This window comes from Apium graveolens, chromosome 9 (genome assembly GCF_009905375.1).
Source record: "Apium graveolens cultivar Ventura chromosome 9, ASM990537v1, whole genome shotgun sequence".
NCBI lineage: Eukaryota > Viridiplantae > Streptophyta > Magnoliopsida > Apiales > Apiaceae > Apium > Apium graveolens.
Window position 1 is genome coordinate 200,154,581 of NC_133655.1, and position 24,307 is coordinate 200,178,887.

The 24,307-nt window shown below is 35.0% G+C and overlaps 1 protein-coding gene and 1 pseudogene across 1 annotated transcript; one reads left to right on the forward strand and one right to left on the reverse strand.

Moving 5' to 3' along the window:
* Positions 1-14,711: 14,711 nt before the first annotated feature.
* LOC141685860 (uncharacterized) lies at positions 14,712-17,305 on the reverse strand. Its single transcript, XM_074490939.1, has 6 exons — positions 17,099-17,305; positions 16,796-16,999; positions 16,581-16,673; positions 15,771-15,887; positions 15,627-15,695; positions 14,712-14,873 (listed from the first exon to the last, which is right to left on the reverse strand). Exons 1-6 carry the CDS (start codon positions 17,303-17,305, stop codon positions 14,712-14,714), a joined length of 852 nt encoding a protein of 283 aa, XP_074347040.1.
* Positions 17,306-17,688: 383 nt separating this feature from the next.
* The window catches only part of LOC141685861 (tubulin alpha-4 chain-like), a 101,205-nt pseudogene continuing 94,586 nt past the window's right edge, over positions 17,689-24,307 (forward strand).

Here is a 24,307-nt window from a genome sequence, read left to right on the forward strand (position 1 = left end):
ATCGGGAAAAACACAGACCACAGACACACATACATGGAACACACATAGTATTATATATATATATACTGTACAGGAGTGAATCGAAGGCGGGAAACAACTGAAAAAGAGGAAACGGTCAGAAAACGCAGGCGGCGATCAAATTAAAATGAAAGGGAAAAGAAACAAAGAGGGAGGAGAGAAGAGATTGTGAGAGAGGAAAAAGAGAGACTAGAGAGAGATGAGTAGAGAGATAAGAGAGGAAAAATTGATTCGATCAGAAAATAGAAGAAAAGAGGAGATAAACCCAACTGCAGCCACGCAACAACAAGAATGGATACTTGTTAATTCCTTTTATTTGGTTTTGCCACGTGTCCCTACTACTCATACTGACTGAATTCTGACTCGCTTTTCTCAATTAAACGTACCGAGGTGCACATAAAAATTCAACGAAAAATCACAAATATGATACCAAAATTCTCGGAATATTCGAAAGTTAATAAAATAAAAGTTTCATAATTAAATACGAATTATTCAAACGCGTACTATATCCAGATTTAACAAAAAAACGAATAAACGTGCGGGTGAATTTAATCCTAAAAATTTCCAAAATAATTTTAAAATTCTCAAAATATTCCAAACTGAGTAAAACATGAGTTTCGTAATTTTTGAAGCATCCTGTAATTAAATACTGATTTTACAAATATATGTAATAAGAAAATTATTTAAAGATAAATAATCAATGAAATATTGATTTCTAAATTTTATAAAATCCCAAAAATAATTATTAAAATTATAAAATCATAAAAACAATTTTAGACGCAATCCAAATATTTATGAAAATAAATCTGCCAAATATCACTTTTAAAAGTGAAAACGAAATAATACGGCTCAATAAACAATTACTCCCTCCGTCCCGTTCGATTCTATACGTTTACTAATTGCACGTATTTTGGAGGCTTCTATAAAGTATAATTTTATAATTTTTTTTTCATTTTTTTTGAATAGAAGTTTAAGCATGAAACTTTATTCAGAAAAAAAAATTTTAAAAAAATATTGTGGTGTTATGTTTTAAATGAGCATTGAAAAGTGTGCCGAAAAGTAACGTATAGAATTCAATGGGACAGAGGGAGTATACAAATAACCCCCGTAGACCAACAATCACATATAAATAATAATAAACAACACACAGCTGTTAGAGCCAATACACATATTTTATTTATTTAATCCATCACTAATTACACATTTAAATAATGCAAAAATATACGAGTCGTTATATTTCCTTTGGCCTTACCCTTATTCACCATCAACATGGGAGCAAGGGACGCCTTCTGAACGTTGCTCTCAGCAGTTTTCAACATAGCCAACAATTCGGTGGGGTTCTTATCTATCTCATTCATATTGTAATTCATCACAAATTGAGAATGGCTACTGTTTAAAGATTGCAAAATTAGATTAATCTGGTGCTCCACAGCAATCACGGCACCCAACTTGGCAAGTTACTCAATATACCCTATCATCCTTAGAACATGCGGTCCAACCGGATCACGTTCTCCCTGCTTACATGCATGCAACGATTTGAAAGTATCAAACCTCCCCTGGCGAGCCTGTCCTTCAAACATACATTTAAGGTGCTCAATCATATCATAAGAATCTATATTCTCATGTTGTTTTTGAAGTTCAACACTCATGGTCGCTAACATGAGACATTAAACATCCGTGTCATCATTGATATATTTCTGATAAACATTATGTTGAGCACGGGATGCTCCTTCAGGGAGAGGTGCAGGGTGAGGGATATCTATTACATAGAGCTTGCGCTCTTGTTTGACGATAATACACAAGTTCCTCTGCTAGTCAAGGGAGTTTATTCCTGTCAGCTTGTCCTTCTCAAGGACTGATCGCATAGAGAAGTTGTTTGAATTGATTGCCATTTGATATCTACAATATTTAAAAATGCATACGATAAATTAGTCTACAGATAAATATTAAATTATGTACAAGTGATTACTCATATATATTTAAAATATATATCTCCCATTATTTTTATCAAATTAATAGCCCTAACTAATAATTCGGAAAGTATATCTTCTATATACTTTCTAGTGAGCCAATATCCAAATTTCACAACGTTTTAGTTCAACTTTGGCTTTACTCCTAAAACATGATTCAATAAGGTAGACAACATTTATTAATTATATCAACTATATAACTCTTGGATAGTTTAGTGGAACAATAATTATTCATATTTATCCAATAAATCTCACCGACCTCTATGCCTCTAAGTTCATGATCCTATTGTGGTAACTTAGTTAAGTCAAACTCAAAGGTCTAAAAAGTATCATATACTTCAACACGCCATCCCACGATAGATGGGAGTACTTCGCTCTGGCGAACCCACTCCTTATCGATCTAGGGGTTAACGCGTTAGACATATTGGAAGGAATCTAAACAACTTAATATAAACATTAGGCTTTTGTTAGTATTATAACGATCATGATCCCATCATAAAGAGATTCCCAATTTTTCCTTGAATAAAATACTTCAAATCAATACTCGTCAATGGTTTGATTTTAGGGTAGTGGAGGAGTCACATCAGTCTCATTTAAAACCCACAGCCTTACAAGTTCAATGAACCCGTTGTTGACAAAATCGCCCCATGTTAGAAATAAAGAAGATTCGTATTTCATTCCGTATTTCATAAACACAAAAATCTCATAATCATTTGTAAATTTTAAAATCATGAGTCATTACATATTTTATCTTATTTAGGCATGGCATGGGTGACGTATCTAATACATACATTCATGCATGATTAATCTAATTAAAGCCTGTATTATTAACTATTCTATACATACATTAATACATCAATATGTAAAGTGTGGTATGTAAACGTGCTTGGTTATGACCTTTATCCTATGTGATCCTTTCAAGCTAATGAAAGGATCAAGGTCAATCTATGATGAATAATATAAATACAATTACAATTACAAGTCTTCATTCTTTTTGTCTTGATTGTTGCTTCTCATCCTGGATCATGCCTTCTTGAAGTACATTACATTTCTCCTCTTGAATCATGCCTTCATGAAGTAAAATACGTTAAAACAACCTATACTAATGTACTTACATAATAAAACTCGAGTTATATTCGAGGTAAAGTAGTTATAAGAATAATGAAAATGACATGCAAGTCGTATTTATAAAACCAAAACCATAAAATTTAATCTAAAGGTCTTAAGGCCATAACCATCACCATGCTCAAGTAAACAAATAAAGAACTTGAGAAAAATAAAATATAGCGGGCGTCCGGGAGCGGAAGGCCCCGGGTGGGGTCCGGGGTAGCAGCCCTGGATGTGGGTTCAGGGGCGGCAGCCCCCGGTCGGGGTCTCAGGGCGGCAGACCTCGGCTGGGGGAGAGAGAGAGAGAGAGAGAGAGAGAGAGAGAGAGAGAGAGAGAGAGAGAGTAACACAACACCTGATAATAATTACATAATGTTTGAATTTGCAGGCTATTGCGTGAGCCCGTAGAGTTTACCCAGTGCACACCCGAAGGGTAGCAGCTGCGGGTTGCCTACGATAAAAAATAAATACAATTATTGGAGGAAAAAACACCTAATATAGAGAAATGGCATAACTTCTTAATATGCATTTTAAATTTCATACGTATAAGGCTAGAATTAGAACACTTAGGGGATAGTCCAACAACCAACTAAAAATTCCTTCTTTATCAATTTAGTTGTGAAAATGTTTATGGCATAAAGTCATAAAAAACATGTAGCCAAGTTTTTATGCTTTTTTAGGTTAGGTAATGCTCACCTAGAGTCTTTTACCTCATTCATACATAAGGAAGAAAACTTTGAGTTGAACTAATAGGAAAAAATGGTAATTGCGGTTTTTGTATGGCATATTATTTTATTCCAGTGAATGTGTGAGTGCAAAGGTAGCTAGTAATTTGAGTGTAATGTTATCGTCACTTGAAACATCATGATAACTTATAGAGTAGTCATGTGTTTTTTTCCATGTTAAACTTGTCAGGTTTTAAATATTATACAATTCAAATAATTTTTCATTTATCCAAGTTTTCTATAAACTTGATTTTTCATTTGAGAGAGTAGCTTATACTTTAATAAGTCTTGTAACATATTTCTGCATTCTATAATACCTTAAAGATCTAGAAGTTGTAGGATATTCAAAGTCATGTCGACTACTTGTTCGATATGCAAAATAGGTTGGCTAATTGTAAATATTAGATGCCTTGTAATTTTGCATAAGTGAAATCGTGATAACTGCTATGGAAGACTTTCAACAGATGATTCTACAAAGTTTCGACAGATGACTCAAGTCACATTCAACGGATGATCTAATGAATCTTCTGTTAGGGATTAAATCAATAAAATGTAACGGAAAAAACAAAAAAAATTCGAATCCCTATCACAGAATCTATGTATAATGACCGGATAATTATGGAGAATTGATGTTTACCTTAATAAAGCTTTCCTTCTGATTGTGATGAATGTTCTGATCTTGATGAACCAACACAGCAACCCTTCTTTCGAAGATCTGCTCTCCAAGGTATCAACACGAACGTCTGATCGTCCAACGATCACTGGAGCCGGTACCAGCTGATTTGGTTGCCTCTTTTTTCTCTCTCTCTCTCTCTCTAGCCTATCTAAGATGTAGAGCTGCTATGGTTTTCTCAAAAATGTGATATTTCAACCAAATCCTAAAAATCTACATCTTAATGTCTATATAGGGAGAGAGCGGATTCGGGCCTAACCCTAATCATAATGGGCTTCTAAAAAGACTCATTCTGATTTTGGATTTATTTTATTATTAAATTTGAATTCTAATATATATACAATTAATCAAGTCTCACTTAATTTAATAATTAAATTCAAATTAACAAATATAAAATATTTAAATTCTTAATTTGAATAACACTCCGTTATAAACGTTCTTTGTGTGTAACCCTTTAGGTTATTATTACGTTGGAAATAATTTTATTTTCTAATAATAAAATTATAAACAATTAGTGGCATCTAGTAATACATCATTGCTCCCTAAGTAATAATAATAATTGGTGATTTAACTAAACCTTTCATGAATAATGTATAATGTAATATAATCCCTTTAGCCTTATATTATAGATCACACTCGAGGCATGCATTGTGTCATCCTCTGTTAGCGTTTAATCCTTCCTTCCTTGATCAATGAGTAAACTATTAAACAAATCACTATTTGAGCACGACCATGCATTTTATAGTCTTACTCAATCAAGAGGCCAATAATATCACTCCTTTAATAAAGAATGGCTAAATCTCATCTAGATCATTCATATTTCTCATACAATTCATAATATACCCAATGTCTACTTTTATTATTACTCGGTCAAGGATAACTTTCAATAGTATCAAAATATATAAATTCTCATATAGAAATATAATGATTTCAGGTCTAAGGACCAATACATCATTATCACTGTGAGATTAAATTATGACACTTTAAACATGTAGTATCTCACAACGGGTCAATGCAGTACCATGTATTTAATACATGTGCCTGTGTTTTGACTTTAGTATCACCATACCTATGATCAATGAGATGTGATCATCAGTCAACAAACACACTATTCTCAACATATTTATTATCGTCCCTTAACAATTATACTTGACTAGGGACCTTTAGGAATATCAATACTATTCTCACAATCTCATTTCTAGGTCACTTACTTAGAGATATAGATTTACATATCATATTCCAAGGACATTTATTAATATTACATTTTATCGCAGAAAATAAAGATATAATAAATTACTAAAGAATAATCCATAGAATCATAATTAATAATCTAAATGTTTTATAACATAAACATAATAGTGTTGTCTCTAGGGCACACACACTTACAGCTTGATGGATGATTCAACACAGTTTTAACGAATGATCCAATGAAGTTTCAACAGATGTTCTAATTCAAATAGCAGTTGATAGTGACTTGACAGTCACATGGGCTGATTAGATGCAAATGGAATGTGGTAGCCTATTTACAGGTTTTAGAGAACAAAGAAGCATTTCCATTTCCATGCTAACTTGAAGATATTCAAAGATACCAGATAGAGAAATGAAGAAGCATGTAATTAGACTAAGAAACATTTTGTCTTATTTGTTTTTCATTTTATCATGTAACTTGGTGATATATAAACCAAGGGTAGCAAGTAGAATAACATCAAGAAAGTAAGCAATCAACCTGAGAAAGAGAAAAAGCTGTATTTGTGAAGAATTTCTCAGTTCTTTGTAAGTTCTACTTATAAGCAGATGTGCAAACCTTGCATCATAGAGTTCCCTATTTTATATATATCTCTGGTGGAAAAGTTCAATCCACCAGAAAGTTTTTAAATAATTATGTTTAATCACTTTGTGTTTGATTTCTTCAATACTTTCATTCCGCATTTTAGCCAAATCAAACATAGTTATATATTTAAGAAAGAACAGTCCTTAAAATAAAACATAATTACATTCAACCCCCCTTTTGTAATTCTTTGTTAGATTGTTAGGGATAACAATTGGTATCAGAGCAAGCTCTTGAAGTACAAAGATTTTAATGATCATAATAACTAATAAGATGAGCAGACAAGACGTTGGAGTAAAAATTCCATTTCTGGACAAAGACAACTATCACCACTAGAAGGTGAAAATGCACCTGCATCTCCTCTCTCAAGATGAAAAATATGTGGACTGTATTGACAAAGGTCGTCATGTCCCTATGAGAATTGCTATAGGAAATGCTCCATCTATCCCAAAACCTAGAGCAGAATGGTCTAATCTAGATATTGAGCAAGTTCATAAGGATAAGAAGGCTATGAACATTTTGTTTAATGGTATTGATGGTTACATGTTTGACAACATCATCAATTGCAAAACCTCTAAGGATGTCTGGTATAAAATTCAAGTTATATGTGATGGAACTGAGCAAATAAGGGAAAATAAAATGCAACTCTTGATTCAGCAATATGAGCGTTTTATAGTGAAGAACGTGAGTCACTTACTGACATCTTTAGTAGGTTTCAAAAACTACTAAATGCTCTAAAGCTTCTTGGAAGAGTCTATCAGATAAAGGACTCCAACCTCAAGTTCCTTAGATATCTACCAAAGGAATGAAATCCTATGACAGTCTCACTAAGAAACTCTCAAAATTATGAGAAATTTACCTTGGACAGACTGTATGGGATTCTAAAGACCTATGAGCTTGAATTAAAGCAAGATGAGAAGCTGGAGAAAGGAAGGAGGAAGGGAGGATCCATTGCATTGGTTGCTGAGAAAGAGAGAGAGAAAGAGATAAAGGTAGAAGCTGTGAAATCTGCACCAAACCCTAGAGTTTGTGAAGGCAAAGGAAAGAGGCTAGTAGCTGAACATGAAGACCATCTTAGTCAAGATGATATGGATGACATAGATGAGCATCTGGCTTTTCTATCCAGAAGGTTTGCCAAGCTCAAATTCAAGAAAATAGAAATATGGTTGACAAGTCAAAATTTAAATGTTTCAAGTGTGGCTTGAGTGATCATTTTGCAAGTGAGTGTAGAAAGCCTGATTCTGATAAAAAGAAGTTTGAGCCTATTGATTACAAAAAAGAAATACTTTGAGTTGCTTAAACAGAAGGAAATGGCAACTCTAACTCAGGAAAATGACTGGGTTGCTGATGGATTAAAGGAGGATGAGGATACAAGGTATGTCAATCTAGCATTTATGGCCAAATCAGATGAAATAGAGGTCAGTTCATCCAGTAATCAGGTAATCATCACTAATCTAGCATATTTATATAAAGCTGAGTGTAAAGATGCTATAAATTACATTTCAATAGAATTAAAGAGAACAATTTATTTTTGGGTAAAAGAAACAATATGTTGGAAACTCAATTTGTCGAGTTTGAGAAACTGAAGATGGAGTGCAAGATTTCTAAAGATGAACTAAATGAACCTTTAAAGAAAGAGGATATTTTAAGAAAGCAACTTGAACGAGAACATGAAGTAATTAAGGCATGGAAATCATCTAGAGATGTCCATACTCAAATTACTAAAATTCAAGTTATAGAATCTTTCTGTGATAAAGCCTGGAAAAAGAGCAAGGAGAAACTAAATCATAACTTGGAAGAAGGACTCTCAACGGATATGGACTCGATGGATAATGAAGGTTATCCGTCGAATGATCAAATGAATTATCCGTCGAAAAAAAAGGAACCACATCCGTCGAGTGGAAGAAAGCCAGTTAGCAAATCCCAGCTAGCTAAGTTAAATAAGAAATATGGAGTTTCCAAGAACTTTGTTCCAGGAGAAACAAGTCAAGTGAAAAAGGACAAGAGAGTCAATGTAGAGCATTTGTCAATCAAGCAATTGAATGACAAATTGGAGAAAATAGAGGTTAAAGAAGAATCTAAAAGGAAAAATAATAGGAATGGGAAAGTAGGAACTAACAAATATAACAACTACACACCTGATAAATATGCACCTAGAAAAACCTGTGTGAAATGTTGTAGTGTTAATCATTTGTATGTTAATTGCAGACTTGCTATGCATGTACCCATGTCTGCACCTTCTTCATTTCCTAACATGCATACAATGCATGTGAATGTTATGCCTGCACACAATTTGATAATAAGCCATTTGCACATAATCCTTACTACGATGCATTTAGTATGCCACAAATGCCATTTAGTATGCCTTAGAGGAATAACATGTTTGCACAGAATATGCCTTTCCATTTTAACCAGCCTGTGCATGATAATTCTGTAATGATGAATGGTTTAAAAGGTTCTACTCAAATGACAAAGGATGAATCTCAGATACCTAAGTCAAATGAGGACAAGCCTAAGAAACCTAAGAAAAGGGCTAACAAAGCAGGACCCAAGGAAACTTGGGTACCAAAATCAACTTGATTTGATTTTATTGTGTGCAGGGAAATAGAAAGAATCTTTGGTATTTGAATAGTGGGTGCTCAAGGCACATGACTGGAGATTCTACCCTGCTCACTGAGTTCAAGGAGAGAGCTGGCCCAAGTATCACTTTTAGAGATGACAACAAGGGTTATACTGTGGGATATGGCTTGAGTTCTAAAGATAATTTTATCATTGAGGAAGTTGCCCTAGTGGATGGACTCAAGCATAATATGTTGGGTATCAGCCAGCTTTGTGACAAGGGCAACTCAGTAATATTTAACTCTGAAGCCTTTGTTGTGACCAACAAGAAAAATAACAAAGTGGTTCTCACTGGAGTGAGAAAAGGAAATATGTATCTAGCTGACTTCAACTCATCAAATGCAGAATCTGTCACTTGTCTCTTCAGCAAGGCAAGTCAAAATGAAAGTTGGCTATGGCTCAAGAAGCTATCCCATCTTAACTTCAAGACTATGAATGAACTAGTCAGGAAAGATTTGGTAAGAGGCATTCCTCAAGTGGAATTTTCAAAGGATGGATTGTGTGATGCCTGTCAAAAAGGGAAGCAAATCAAGGCATCATTTAGAAAGAAGCTTGATTCAATAATTTAAAGGCCTATATGGTCTCGTCGGAGAACCTTTACAATTACTACACATGGATTTAATTGGACCAGTCAATGTGTGGTCCATCTCAAAGAAAAGATACTACCTAGTAATTGTGGATGATTTCTTAAAGTTCTCTTGGACATATTTTCTAAAATCCAAAGATGAAGCTAGTGAAATCATCATCAATCACATAAGGCAAGTCAACAATCATCCTGATCTCAAAGTTAGAAGAATCTGGAGTGACAATGGAACTGAGTTCAAGAATTCGGTGATGAGATTGTTTTGTAAAGAAAATGGGATCATGCATGACTTTTCAGTAGTGAGAACCCCACAACAAATGGGGTGGTGGAAAGGAAGAACATATCTCTTATTGAAGCTGCAAGAACAATGCTAGAAAAATCAAAGTTACCAACATACTTTTGGGCAGAAGCTGTAAATACTGTATGCTACACTCAAAATATTTCTTTGGTCAATCAAGCAAAATGCGTGACACCCTACCAATTGCTCAAGAATAGGAAGCCAACATTAAAATTTCTTCATGTCTTTGGTTGTAAATGCTATATAAGGAATCAAACTAAGCAACATGGAAATTTTGATGCCAAAGCAGATAAAGGCATTTTTGTTGGGTATGCAGTTGGAAAAGAATACAGAGTCTACAATCTCAGAACCAACATTGTTATGGAATCTGTACATGTTATGTTTGATGATAAGAGGATTGAAGGACTTCAAGATGGAGACTTCCATAAAAGCCTCAAATTTCATAATGTTGAGATGATTTGTGATGATAGTGATGATGAAAGTGATCAAAAAACAATATCTAAGGAAAATGCAAAAAAATCTATAACAAATTAAGCACATAATTCAACATCCGTCGAAAGACCAAGTGCATCATCCGTTGAGAGATAATCTGCATCATCCGTCGAGAGGCAAAGATCAACATCCCCTGAGCCAATAATAGGAGTTGAAAGCCAATACAGATCACAATCAGAAAGAACCCCAACATCAAGTCAAAGATCCACAAACTCAGACGGAGTTTCTTCTAATCAAAACTCAGTCACATATCAAGACAAATATGAGGCCTCTTCATCTACAGCTAATCTACTGCAACAAAGAAAATAGACTAGAGATCACCAATTTGAATTAATTATTGGTGATGCATCTTCAAGAGTGCAAACAAGGAAAGAAACTCAGGAAGAATGTCTATATAGAAGCTTCCAGTCTCAGGAAGAGCCTAAAAAGGTAGAAGAAGCTCTGTTGGATCCTGATTGGGTTTTAGCTATGCAGGAAGAGCTAAACCAATTTGAAAGGAATTAAGTTTGGAAGCTAGTACCCAAGCCTAAGGAAAGAATCCTATTGACACCTAGTGGGTATTCAGAAACAAGATGGATGAAAATGGCATAATAGTCAGGAACAAATTTAGATTGATTGCTAAGGGATATTGTGAACAAGAAGGAATAGATTTTGATGAGACCTTTGCTCCAGTTGCAAGACTTGAAACCATCAGAATCTTTCTGGCCTATGCAGCCCATGCCAATTTCAAAGTCTATCAAATGGATGTTAAGAGTTTATTTCTGAATGGAGATTTGGAGGAGGAAATCTATGTCAGTCAGCCTCCTGGTTTCGAAGACCCCAACTTTCCAGAATATGTCTACTATCTTTTAAAAACACTTTATGGATTGAAGCAAGCACCTAGTGTCTGGTATGACACTTTATCAAAGTTTCTCTTATAAAATCATTTCACAAGAGGTACTGTTGATAAAACTTTATTCTTTAAAAATGTTAATGGCTCTAGTATACTTGTTCAAATTTATGTAGATAATATTATATTTTGTCTCTACAGATTAAAAACTTTGCAAAAAGTTTTCCAAATTGATGCAAAGTAAGTATCAAATGAGCACGATGGGAGAACTAACTTACTTTCTTGGTTTATAAGTTAAGCAAGTTAGTGATTGGATATTCATTAGTAAAACCAAATATATTTATGATCTTTTGAAGAAGTTTGACTTAATGGATTGCACATATGCAAAAACTCTCATGGCCTCTACCACCAAACTTGAATTAAACACTACTGAAAAATCTTGTGCATATTTCAAGCTATAGCGGCATGATTGACTCACTTTTATATTTAAAAGCCAGTAGGCCAGATATAATGTTTGCTATTTGTCTTTGTGCTAAATTTCAGGATGATCCTAGAGAATCTCATTTAGTAGCTATTAAGAGAATTTTCAGATATCTCAAAGGAACACCAAAACTTTGCATTTGGTATCCTATAGATTCTGGTTTTGATCTAACTGGTTATTTAGATGCAGATTATGCAGTTGTAAAATTGATAGAAAAAAGTACTACAGGAACCTGTCAATTTCTAGGAAATAAGCTAGTATCATGGTTCAGTAAAAAGTAGAATTCAGTCTCTACTTCTAGAGCCGAGGCTGAATATATTATTGCTGGTAGTTGCTGTGCACAGATTTTATGGATGAAAAACCAACTGTTGGACTATGGTCTACAGGCGGATAAGATTCCTATTTTTTGTGATAACAAAAGTCCCATTGTAATTACTGAAAATCCAGTACAACATTCAAGGACCAGGCACATTGACATTAAGTACCACTTCATTAGAGAACATGTCATGAATGGAACTGTGGAACTTCATTTTGTTCCAAGTGAGAAGCAACTTGCACACATCATCAATAAGCCACTTGATGAATCCATCTTTACTAGGTTGGTAAGTGAGTTAGGTATGCTTAATTACTCTGAATTTATTTTAATGTCTAAACAATTTGAAATGCAGCCAGAATAAAATTTTATGCTTCTTGTCAAAGATGAAATTTTGGCCAAGTCAGAATTTACATCTCGACGGATATTCATTATCAGTTGAAAATGAATATCCGTCGAATTTTATCATCCGTGGAAATGTCAGATATTATTCTGGGTACTTTTGTCTCGATGGATAATTGTTTCATCCTTATCTGTTGAGTTGCTCCCAATCTTAGCCGTTAATTCTAGGCATTATCCGTCGAATTTACTTACAACCTATAAGTATATTTCGATGAATAATTATTAGAATTTCAATAGTTTATTTTATTTTAACGGTTATTTTGGGCTAATTTCATTGGTTACTTTATTTTTACTTTTCACTTTTTAACTATTTATTTCTGAGATAGTATAGAAGCCTATTTAATTTTTCATTTTTACTTTTATCTTTCTCAAGCAATTTCTTTAACTCTTTCGTCTCCAAAGCAAAAACCTTCTTCTCTGCAATTACTTGTCCTCTCAGCAATGGCACCAGTAGTCAAGATCATGTCCCAAACTGGGTTTGTTTATTAAATAAATAACTTCATCGTACTGGTGAACAAGGAGATTGCTGCTTCTGTAGATTATCACAAAATGATGGATTTCATTCGAAGTTGCAAACTGATTTATGCTATGCTGGAGTCTCCTGTCATCTACTGTGAAGTAGTTGAGGAGATATAGACTACTGCTGTTTATAACTCACATGACAAAACTATTACCTTCACTCTTAAAGGTAATAATTAATGAATAATTAGTGATGTAATTCGAGCATGTTTCTAATTTCCTGAGAAAAATACACTAGTTCCACACACAGACACAGATGTAAGATCTATGCTTATTTCTATGGGTTATTCTCTTGACCCTTCCAAGCTAGGTGAGATTTGGAGAAAAGGCCTTAGAAAGGAGTGAAGTTTTCTCTATGACTCTTTTATTAAAGTCTTTTATGGAAAAATTAGTAATTTTGATGCTGTGACTTACTCACTTGTTAACATGTTGTATATGCTGCTTAGTAATAAGTATCATATTTTAGTGAGTCTGTCTTGTATGAGTTGGGTTATAAGCAAGGAGACATTAAGAAAAGGTCCAAAAACATATATTATGCTAGATTCTTTATGTTACTAGCTAACTTTGTTGCTGAGAATCTTATCATTGAGAACCCAATCAACAAGCTTCATTGTTGGGTTCACGAAAGGAGAGTTATTGCTGACTTGAACAGGGCAAACAACCTCAGTGAGGTTCCTCTAGTCTACTTTCCAATCATGGAGGGGCCTCAGGTAAGTGAGGTAATCACTTCTGTCTCTGCTACTTCTCTACCACAAGTTTTTTTGCAGAAACTGTGGCTATGGATTCTGTGAGTTTTCCCCAAAAGATGTCTACCCAAGCCACTAAAACCAAAGTTTTTAAATCCAAGTCTCAAAGACCCCATTCTAGTTCCTCTCAAAAGGGACTAGTTTCAAAATTTACTAAAACCAAAGAGGGGAGTGTGAAGGGAAGTAAGCATGGTGAGGGATATGGTGAACATCAAAGAAACCCTAAGGATAAGGAGGGAAAGGTGTGTGTAACCCATCCTGGCCACACTGCAGTTTCCCAAAAAACTGTAGTGCTTAATAAGGAATTTATCCCATTACTAGTTGCATCCTCCCAAAAGGATGTGGTTATTGAACAAAGCTCTCAGCCAAGAGCACGTGCCAAAAGGGTTAGGGACACAGATCTATCTCAAACCTATACAAGAAAGAAAAAATCTAAATCACATGGGGATAAACATGGTGCACACACTGTGCAAACTGCAGTCAAAGACTCAGTTATAGCACTTTCTCAAAGTCATATTGATGTGGCTCCAATAAATGTGGAGTCACATCCAAAATCTCTTACAATTGAAGCACCTCACACACAAAAATCACTCACTAACTCTCTGGATGTGGACATGATTCACATATCAATTCCTGATTCTCCATCCTTAACTCTTTTGGAGAAGCCAAAATTTAAAGCAAGTAAGCATCATCCTTTGGATGATTTGTTAGCACACTTGCCATTTCTTTCTGATTCTACTAAGAAATCTGTGCAAAATCTCAAATCAATCACCACAGATTCTACATTAGTTTCAACTCCAAACCCTATCATTTCTACTCTCTCGACGGATATTCTTCATCCTTCGATTAGTGATTGTATCTCGCACTACGCCATAAGTGCACATAGGCAACCCCTACTATACAGTTGCATAAGGCCCAAATGATGTTGCATAAGGTAATAGGCAACACCAAGGGGGGGTTGCCAATGTGGAAGTGGCCGTAGACACCTAGTGCAACATTTTGTGCAACACTTGAAAGTATTGCATCAGGTGGACTTTGCAACAGTAAATCACCTATTGGCAACAATATAAAGTGTTGCATTAGACCTGACAGGATAGTACACTTGGTCCTACATAGCAACTGACACATCAGATGCCATGTCAGCAACAGGGGGTCCTAGAGCCACATCAGCATGCCACGTCAGCTGGGTCCCATCCTGCCACGTCAGCTTTGGGGACCATAATGCCACGTCAGCATATTGGGCCCACAATGCCACGTCAGCAGTGGGACCCTTTTTTCACGTCATATGTGGGGCCCGTATTGTTTATGCAACACCATTTTGATGCATATGCAACACTATTTTCATTCAATTACAACAGTATATACCACATTATGCAACACCATTTTTTAAGGTGCAACATTATTATTATCAAATGCAACACAATATAATGCAATATGCAACATCATATTCTGGAAAATGCAACACTTGCAAACATAAAATTTGGACATAACAGGTATGTTTTTACATGATACCTTCCATAAGTGGCATCCAACAATACATCCTTATCAGGCATCCAACAAAAATAGCCCTATCGGGCATCCAACATAAACAGCCCTATCGGGCATCCAACAAGTTCTAAATATACGAAAGTACCAAACTACATACACCCAATTATAAATTTAAAACACCAAAAGTACATCAAATCTTTCTTCAAATGAACAGAAATACCAAAGAATAAAGTCACTAAGAAGTTGTGCCTTGAGTGCCTTGAGTGACTGGAGTACCATTTTCCTCTTGATCACTGGAAACCGTGGCACATACGTCTTCGAGATTGAATTTTATACCAGGATTTGCTTCTCCCAATTTTTTCACAATCCAAGCCATGTTCTCCTGCAATTTCCTGTTGAACTTGGCCTCCAATTCGCTCTCAAGGACGCTTATCTTTTCAGTTAACTCTTGTACTTGCTATGTAGTTGAGGCCTTAGTTGACGTCGAGACCGACTTAGTACCGGTCCTTTTAAGTAGCCAGTTAGGTGCATGGACCTTTCCATCAGAAGCAAATGCATTTGCTTCAGCCTCCTTTCCCTCTTCCATCAACTTCTGAATTTTTGCCTGCAAAAGTTGGTTAGTGCAGTAGCTAAATATGCCATTAATATAAACTGCCTCTGTACAATAAAATATACTTACAAGTTTCTCCTTCATTTGTTCAGTATTTGACTTGTATTCCCGCCCTTCTTCTCGCTTACGAGTGATTGAATATATTTGAGCATCGCTTGGATGCTCAAGATTCGGATCAGCCTTTCTCTGTCAAAAATGTACAAAATTAGTCCTTAAAAAACAGGGGTATTTAAATAATCAAATATATTAAGCTGATCAGCGCAAAATCATGGTTTTTAAAGACTGATCGATCTCGATCAATACAGAGGGAGTAATATTCAGCATTACAGAATTTAGACCAGAAAAAGACATAAAATTACGACTATACAATCAAGACATAATCGTTTATCAAAAAAGACATAAAGCTGTAATCATACTGCAAAAACAGATTCAAAACCTAGGATACACAGGCACTTAGAGCAAAATGTGAACTAAGTTAAAAGAGATGCATGCATGAGTAAATATCCTTCAGAGGACAACATGCGGAAAACCTAATATCAGTAAAAAAAGAAAGGAAACAAGATTTTTAAGTGTGGATGCCGGAGAAATTTAACCTGGAAATATGTTTGTATTAACTATTTAGTACTCCTACTGTCATATAGATAAAAAAACTTAACTTTAGACTAATCTTTGTTCCCCTAAACAAACAAAAATCTATTTAACAACCACACTTGAATAAAACCTTCACACTTAAATAAAACACCCATCATGTTATAAATAATATATAAAAATTCTTACATAACACAAGCATACCTAAAAGGTACTGAGGGTCTATATGGATAAGAACCATAATGTAAATCATTGTGTTAAAAATAAACTTGCAAAATGAAAAACAAATACCAATTTTTCAACAACTAGGGCAACAGGTTTACGACCCAACGTGTGCGTCTCAACCAATGACTTACGATGCTCAACATTTTCCCTAGCCAATTTCTGCAAAATTACAACAAAATACCCAGATCAGACCAGTTTTCATAAAATAAAAACAAGTACACAGATCATGTCAGTTTCTGTTAAGCAACTATTTAAGTAATTAAGGTTTTTCTATTTACTACCTGAACCACCTCATCCCCCCAGTACTTTAACAATATTTTAAAATCCTCTAATGGGACTCGGTTTGGTCTATTATCCAGTCTGTCCTCATCGGTGTTGTATTTAGTATAATGAGCTTTTTTTACACGAGCCTTGTGTAGTTTCCAAGCATTACTAAGGGTCGTATAAACCCATTTCCTTCCTTCATCTGGAATAACATACTTGCCCTGTAATATATTAAGCATAAAAAGAACGACTATAATTTATTAATATAATGTAGAAATTTGGAATGTGATTTAATCTATGTTATAGAGCATAGAAATCACCAGAGTATACTCCCACAATTTATGTTTCAATTGGTCGAGAACAACGTGCCAATTGACCGAAGTCAGTGACACAATATCCCTTGCCAATGTTCCCAAGAAATTACTTAGCTCTGCTACATCTCCTTCTATATCCGAAACTGCTTGACCCTTTGCATTCAAAGAGATGACCACTTTCTCATTAGGGTTCCTTCCATGAACTCTAGTCATTTTTATCGGTCCTCTACATTTTCTAGGAGCACGTACTTAATATACCAGGTACAAAAAAATAAGGTACGATCATTTTGTTGCCCCTCGCACAAACTGGTAAGGCATTATCTAAAAAATCTGTCACCCCTTGTCCGTATTCTGCGCTATATCTTGGTAGTCATATCCAAACGTTACTCTCAGAGTCCATTACAAATGTCTAAACTTAGTTTGAACCTACCTTCACCTAGACAAAATAGAGTAGATGTGACAATGAACTTAAGGTTTTATACTTGACTAACAGAGAGCCTGCGAATAACACAAGGTGTACAAGAAGTAATATGTGTCATGCAGTAGTTAAGAAATAGTTGAAGAAGACTTATGGCGGTACAAGTAACAAGAGAGTGATGAAAGTAAATGGAGGTGCAACAGAGGCAGTGAAGCCGTTACTGGGAAACTATTATCAGTACGATGGGACTCCAATTCTCAAGGCAATGTACAGAGAAATGAAGGAATGCATTTATGTCGAGAAAGATGAAGGTGAGACCAAAGGAGTCTACTGGTACATAAAGGAATTTTAGGTTGATGAGCATTATTATCCTAATGGCGAGTATATAATTCTATTATTATCACTGCATTTACTTCAGTAATTTTAGATTACTTGCAAGTCAATGCGGTACAATAAGATAAGAGTTATACAGTAACTCAATGTAATGAAATAAATATAATACCATTCCGGTTATCCAAGAATTTCTAAGCTCACTAGTAATTTTTCCTGTTGCTTCAACTTTCTGATTCTAATCTTAAATGCTAGTGACATTAAATTTAAAACTAATGATGAACACAAGTGCATAGAAATATAAACAGAGCTTATCAGGGTAACTAAAAGTGAACAGAAAGCTACTGCATCCATTAACATTAAAAATAAAAATACATCAGAAGAACATAAACTTCATAGATTAAAGTACAATAGAAGAACATAAACTTCAAAGGGTTAACATTACAATCTAAAATCATCACTACTGTTGTAAAACTGAATAACATATGACCATGATATCTTTCTTTATTTATACTGTTGTAAAAAGAGAGAAGTGAGTGTAAATTAATACTAAAAGAAGCATAAGGCTAAAATTGTTCCTAAATAAAACATGAAATCAAATGAAAATAGTACATACATCACCAGCAATGCACAGTCCAAAACAGATTAAGTTGATTACTAAAATAGATCCGCAAAATCATATCAAAACAACAACACACACAAATACGCAAAGTTAGGATTCGAGTATAACCTGATTTGATTCTTAGAAATAATACCAAGCACTTTAATCGTCGCACCAATCAAGCTACTTCCAGTGATATAAATCCCCCTATCAAACACACAATACAACATCAAATCAAACTAAATTATAGTTATACATACATTATTACACAAGCCTAAACACAGAGAAAAGAAACCCTAAATTATAAGTTTGAAACATAGGAAATTATAAACCCCAAATCAAAATCCCTAAAAAATAAACCCTAAATCGAAATACTAAAGCCCCAAATCAAAATACTAAAGCCCCAAATCAAAAGCCCTAAAAATAAACCCTAAATTAAAATACTAAAGCCCAAACTCAAAAGCCCTAAAAATAAACCTTAAATCGAGAAAAAGTTCAAAATATCTGCAAAATTACCTGTAAAATCCACCAATGTAAAGCCCCCAAAGTATCTGCAAGTTGTAAACGAAGCTCAGATTTAGAAAATGTTGCCCAGATTTAGAAACTGAAGCTCAGATTCAGAAAAAATGTTGCAAAATCCACCAATTGAAAACGAAGGAGAGAAGGAGAGAGTGAATATCAGCCTTCGAAGCTCAGATATTTGGCCGCCCAAAGAGTTTAGAGAGAATGAGTGAGAAGGAGAGAGTGAGAAAGAGTGAGAGGAGAGAAGGAAAGTACATTGTGAGAGTGAGAAGGAAAGAGAGTGAATTTTGTTAAGGGGGAAAATAGCCGCCCAATGAGAGTGAGAAGGAAAGAGTGAGAGGAGAGAAGGAAAGTACATTGCAGATCTGTGTCTCAACATCATTTAATTATTTTTCAGTATTTTATTAAATATTTACAGTTTTAAATATTATAATAAAATTGTATAACTAGTGTAAAATATATGTCAAAATAACACGACAATGATAAAATTAATCGGAACAATTATTTGTATAATTGAATTATCGAACAAGAATTTTTAAAAAAAATAGAAATCATTCGGGACAAGAATCTACAAGGAACCCGTGTTGACCGTAATTTGACTATTATAAAAACACACGATATAAAATCTAATTTTTTTAAATAAATTACACATCTCTAAAATTAGTAGGTAATATCATCTGTACGGTTGGATCGTTGAACAAGAATTTTAATAAAATAGAATCACCGCTCGGGACAAGACTTGGTTATACGAACCAGTGTTCACCGTAATTTCACTATAATAAAAACGCACGCTAAAAAATCTAATTTTTTTTAAAAAATTTACATATTTTTAAAATTAGTAGGTATCATCATCCGTACGGTTGGATCGTTGAAGAAGCAATTTTAAAAAAATAGAATAATCACTCGGGACAATACTGGGTAACAGGAACCAGTGTTGACCGTAATTTTACTATTAAAAAAGCACGTGATATAAAATCTAATTTTTTCAAAAAAAATATAAACATCTCAAAAGTTAGTAAGTATCATCATCCGTATGATCGAATCATTGAACAAAAATTTTTAAAAAAATAGAATCATCACTCGAGACAAGACTTGGTTATAGGAACTCGTGTTGACCGAAATTTGACTATTATAAAAACACATGATATAAAATCTAAATTTTTTAAAAAACATTTAGACATCTCTAAAATTAGTAGGTATCATCATCCGTATGGTTGGATCGTTGAACAAAAATTTTAAAAAAATAGAATCATCACTCGGGACAAGACTTAGTTATAGGAACCCGTGTTGACCATAATTTGACTATTATAAAAACACATGATATAAAATCTAATTTTTTTAAAAAAAATTTAGACATATCTAAAATTAGTAGGTATCATCATCTGTACGGTTAGATTGTTGAACAAAAAAATTAAAAAAATAGAATCACCACTCTGAACAAGACTACGTAATGTGAACCCGTGTGCACCAGGGTTTGATTATTAAAAAAGCACGTGATATAAAATTTAATTTTTTTAAAAAAAAAATTACACATCTCTAAAACTAGTAGGAAACAACATCCGTACAGTTGTATTAATTAAAAATTTATTTTAAAAAAATTAGAACATGAATATAACAAATAAATTTTAAGAATAGTACAATAATTAACGCAACACTAAATAACCTACTGCAACACTAGAAAGCAAATGCAACGCCTGAAGTGCCACATCAGCAAGTGGACCCATTTTGTGCCACATAAGCATTTTGGGCCCAACATGTGGGACGCACTGGTGCCAGGTCAGCATGCCATGTCACCAGGGGGTCCCACACGTGGAGCCCAAAATGCTGACGTGGCATGACACGTCAGCATGCCACGTCAACACCCGTGGGTCCCCAACATGCCACCTCAGATTTATTTTCCACGCCAGCATTTATTAAATAAAAAAAATATGTAATGCAATGCTATAACCTCTACTGTTGCATGATGCGCAACACTAACAGTTATTAGCAACGGTAGCTTTAATGTAATGCAACGCTTTCACTACTATGTTGCAATAAACTGAAAATTTTGTAGATAATGTAACGCTTTTCGTGCAACACTGGATAAAAACCGTTGTCTATGTGCATTTATGGCGTAGTGTTGACAAATGTGCTTGACATCAATCATCCGTTGACACTCTCAACTACTATCTCGGTGGATATTTCTCATCCGTTGAATATCACTGCACCACTTGAGATTTCAACTATTGTTACAAGTGCAGATGATCTAGTAGTTGTATAATCACTCTTAGAATTGAGGGAAGGGAGTGAACAGAGTGAGAGGCTGAGTTGCTCTCTAGAAAAAGGAGAGGAAAAGAGTGAACTAATGCAAGCTATTTTTTCCAGCTTGGCAAAAGAGAGTGAGAGGAGTCCCACCTAGATGGTGAAGGTGAGGGTGTAAGGGTGGGAAGCCAATGGGAGCCCTTGATGCAAGAACAGAGAGAACATGAGAGAAACGCTGGTATAGAAGATTGGGAAGAGCCCATTGTTAGTAAGTTAAGGGATGTCAATGAGGCTGAAAAGGAGCAGCTATTTCAGCAAGAATATCAAGCTGTCTTAGACTCTGTTTCTTATGAAGCTGAGGCATTTACTCACCCTGTTCCAGCCTGTCACACAACAGCTTCCATGCTAAGGACCCAGGATGCAATCAACTCACTTCCACCCGCAGCTGGTGATAATTTTGAGTTAGATTCTAGAGGCACATTTGGGGATGCTTCTAATGATGAAGATGATTTCATGGACATAGGGGGAGATGCAGGTCCTAGCTCAAGCATAAACACTCGAGTATGGTTGTTTAGCAAAGACTGCAGTGGGCATCACTTCAAATCAACTCTATTCCATATAATCCATCAGGCTCAGACAGCTCTTCAAGCTACTACAAATGCCAACACCAAGAGTCTTCTCCAAGCAATGAGAGATATCAACAAACAACTCAGGAAATATTCTAACTTAACCAGCAAGGTTGATTCTTTGGACACTAGGCTGAAGGACCTAGAAACTTTCATCACTAAAATCCAACTCAACCATGTTCACCATACACTCCTTCTTCAGAAATTGGTGGCTACACAAACTTCCAACCCTGCTCAACTTGATGCTAACAAAAAGGGGAGAAAGATGCACTCGTCTCAGTTAGTGAAGGGGAGACAACTGCAATCATTCCAGTTAGTAAGGGGAGAAAGTGCACAACATTCAAGTCAGTAAAGTGATTGTTCCAACAATTACTTTATCTAAGCCACCAGTTCTTGACAACATTGACTTGATCAAGATAGTAGCAGCTGAGCTAGAGCTGAAAGAAAAATGGAAGAAGCTTGATAAGAACATTGAGAAAAATTTTGGTCCAGTTGAGAAACAAGGCAAAGCTGTGAAACATTTCTCACATTTCTCTCAATTGAGACCAATTTCAATAAATGAAATGAGCTTAGGGAACATGAAAAGGGGTCAACCCTCAGCAAGAAAACCTCAATAGGCCAATGTGATCTTTCAGCCAAAGAGAAACTATCCAAAGAATTCAAGCAAAAATCCATTGGACCTAGTCTATGAAACTCCCAAGCCTGATGAAAAGAAGCTTCTTGGAAGATCTATTGCTTATTTCAAAGATCCCAGAGACTCAGTCTTGAAGAAAAGAATTGCTAAAATCTATAGGAATGGCAAATTGTTCTGTGTGATGGCTGGACATCCACAATTTGCAGAAGCTAAGAAAGAATAAAAGGCGAGGCTCAAACAACAACAAAGGCGAGCTGCCTTAGATGCTAAGAATCAAGCTAAGAAGCCTGCATCCACAAAATCTGAAATGCCAACTGTGATAACTGAGTCTCTGAATTAAGAAAAGCAAGAAGAACCAAGGCAGACAAAGAAACCAAGACTGAAATTCAGACCAAAGAGGAAGCTGGATTTTGATGAAGAAAAAGGAAGAGTACATGCCAACCCAATTTACCACTTCAAGTCAACCAGCCATGCCCACAGTGAAGCAAGCTGAATTCATGGTTTATTCTGATACAAATTTTCATGGTGAACCCATAATTCCCAAGGATGAACCTATAGATTGAGAAAGCTTACCAATCCCTGATCTAAACATCCCAATCCCAACCAAACCAAAGAGAATAAAGTCAAGAGCAATCAAAAAGGCCAAACCTGTCAAACTTCAATCCAAAGCCTTTGCCAAATGCAAACTAACTGTCAACAAGGGAGATCAACTCTACATATGTGACATCAAAGAATTTTCAGACCTAAATCTCTATCTGGATGTGTTAGAAGAAGTAAGATCTATTGATGCTCACATGAATCTTCCAGAGAGATTAGTCTTCAGGTATAAGGGTGGAAAAGAGCTAACTTGGCATCTTTACAGAATTCTCAATAAAGGTTATTCTACCTAAGTGAAGATATTCTCCTCAATAAAGAAGAACTTTGGGTTCAATATTTTTGCCAAAAGGGAGATACTTAACAGAATTGAAAAGAGAAGAAATAGCTGAAAAGGCCCAAATGCACTCCCAAGAGTCTTATCAATTCCATACACAGGAAATAGGGTGCATTTGAGGCCATACTGGTTGATGGAGTTGAAGGATGAGAAATGCACCAGGAGATTCTTCATATTAGATGATCAGCTAAAAATCTCAAGCAATGAAACTCTCATGAAGATGCAAGAAATGCTGGATCAGACAAATGAAGATGAATCTGAATTCTACAGGCAACTTCAAAACCAGATTGAAGAGAACAATTTGAATTGGGAAAGAAGTTCAGACAGTCAAGGAAATAAGTTAAATTTGCTCAGTCTAGAGGAGCACCTTGAAAATGGCTTGTGAGATTCTCTACAAACCTTCCTCTGTATAATTTTCAATAAAATCCAGCACTTGTTAATTTTATCTACTATAAATTAGTCTGTATCCAGAATGTGTTTTGTTATCATCAAGTTTCTCTTAATTTATGCCTTCAATTCCAGTAGGCATAAATTGGGGGAGATCATTAGGAATATATTGTGTACTTGATGATAAGTTAAATAAAACACCTTAGTAGATTTAATTTAGTGAATTTGTAGTTTTCAACGGATAATCACTCTAACATCCATTGAGAGAGTAGCTTATACTTTAATAAGTCTTGTAACACATTTATGCAATCTACAATACCTTAAAGATCTAGAAGTTGTAGGATATTTAAAGTCATGTTGACTACTAGTTTGATATGCAAAATAGGTTGGCTAATAGTAAATATTAGACGCCTTGTAATTTTGCATAAGTGAAATAGAGTTAATTGCTCTGGAAGACTTTCAATGGATGATTCTACAAGGTTTTGACGGATGACTCAAGTCACATTTAACGAATGATCTAATGAA

Excerpts from the sequence above, each read along its gene's own strand:
- LOC141685860 (XM_074490939.1), bottom strand. The coding sequence starts at position 17,305 with ATGACTAGAGTTCATGGAAGGAACCCTAATGAGAAAGTGGTCATCTCT. Across the intron at positions 15,888-16,580 it reads CCCTAGTTGTTGAAAAATTG|AGAAAGGCTGATCCGAATCT; the intron begins GTATTTGTTTTT and ends CATTTTTGACAG. Across the intron at positions 14,874-15,626 it reads CATTTGCTTCTGATGGAAAG|GGTCCCACTGCTGACGTGGC; the intron begins GTCCATGCACCT and ends ACGTGAAAAAAG.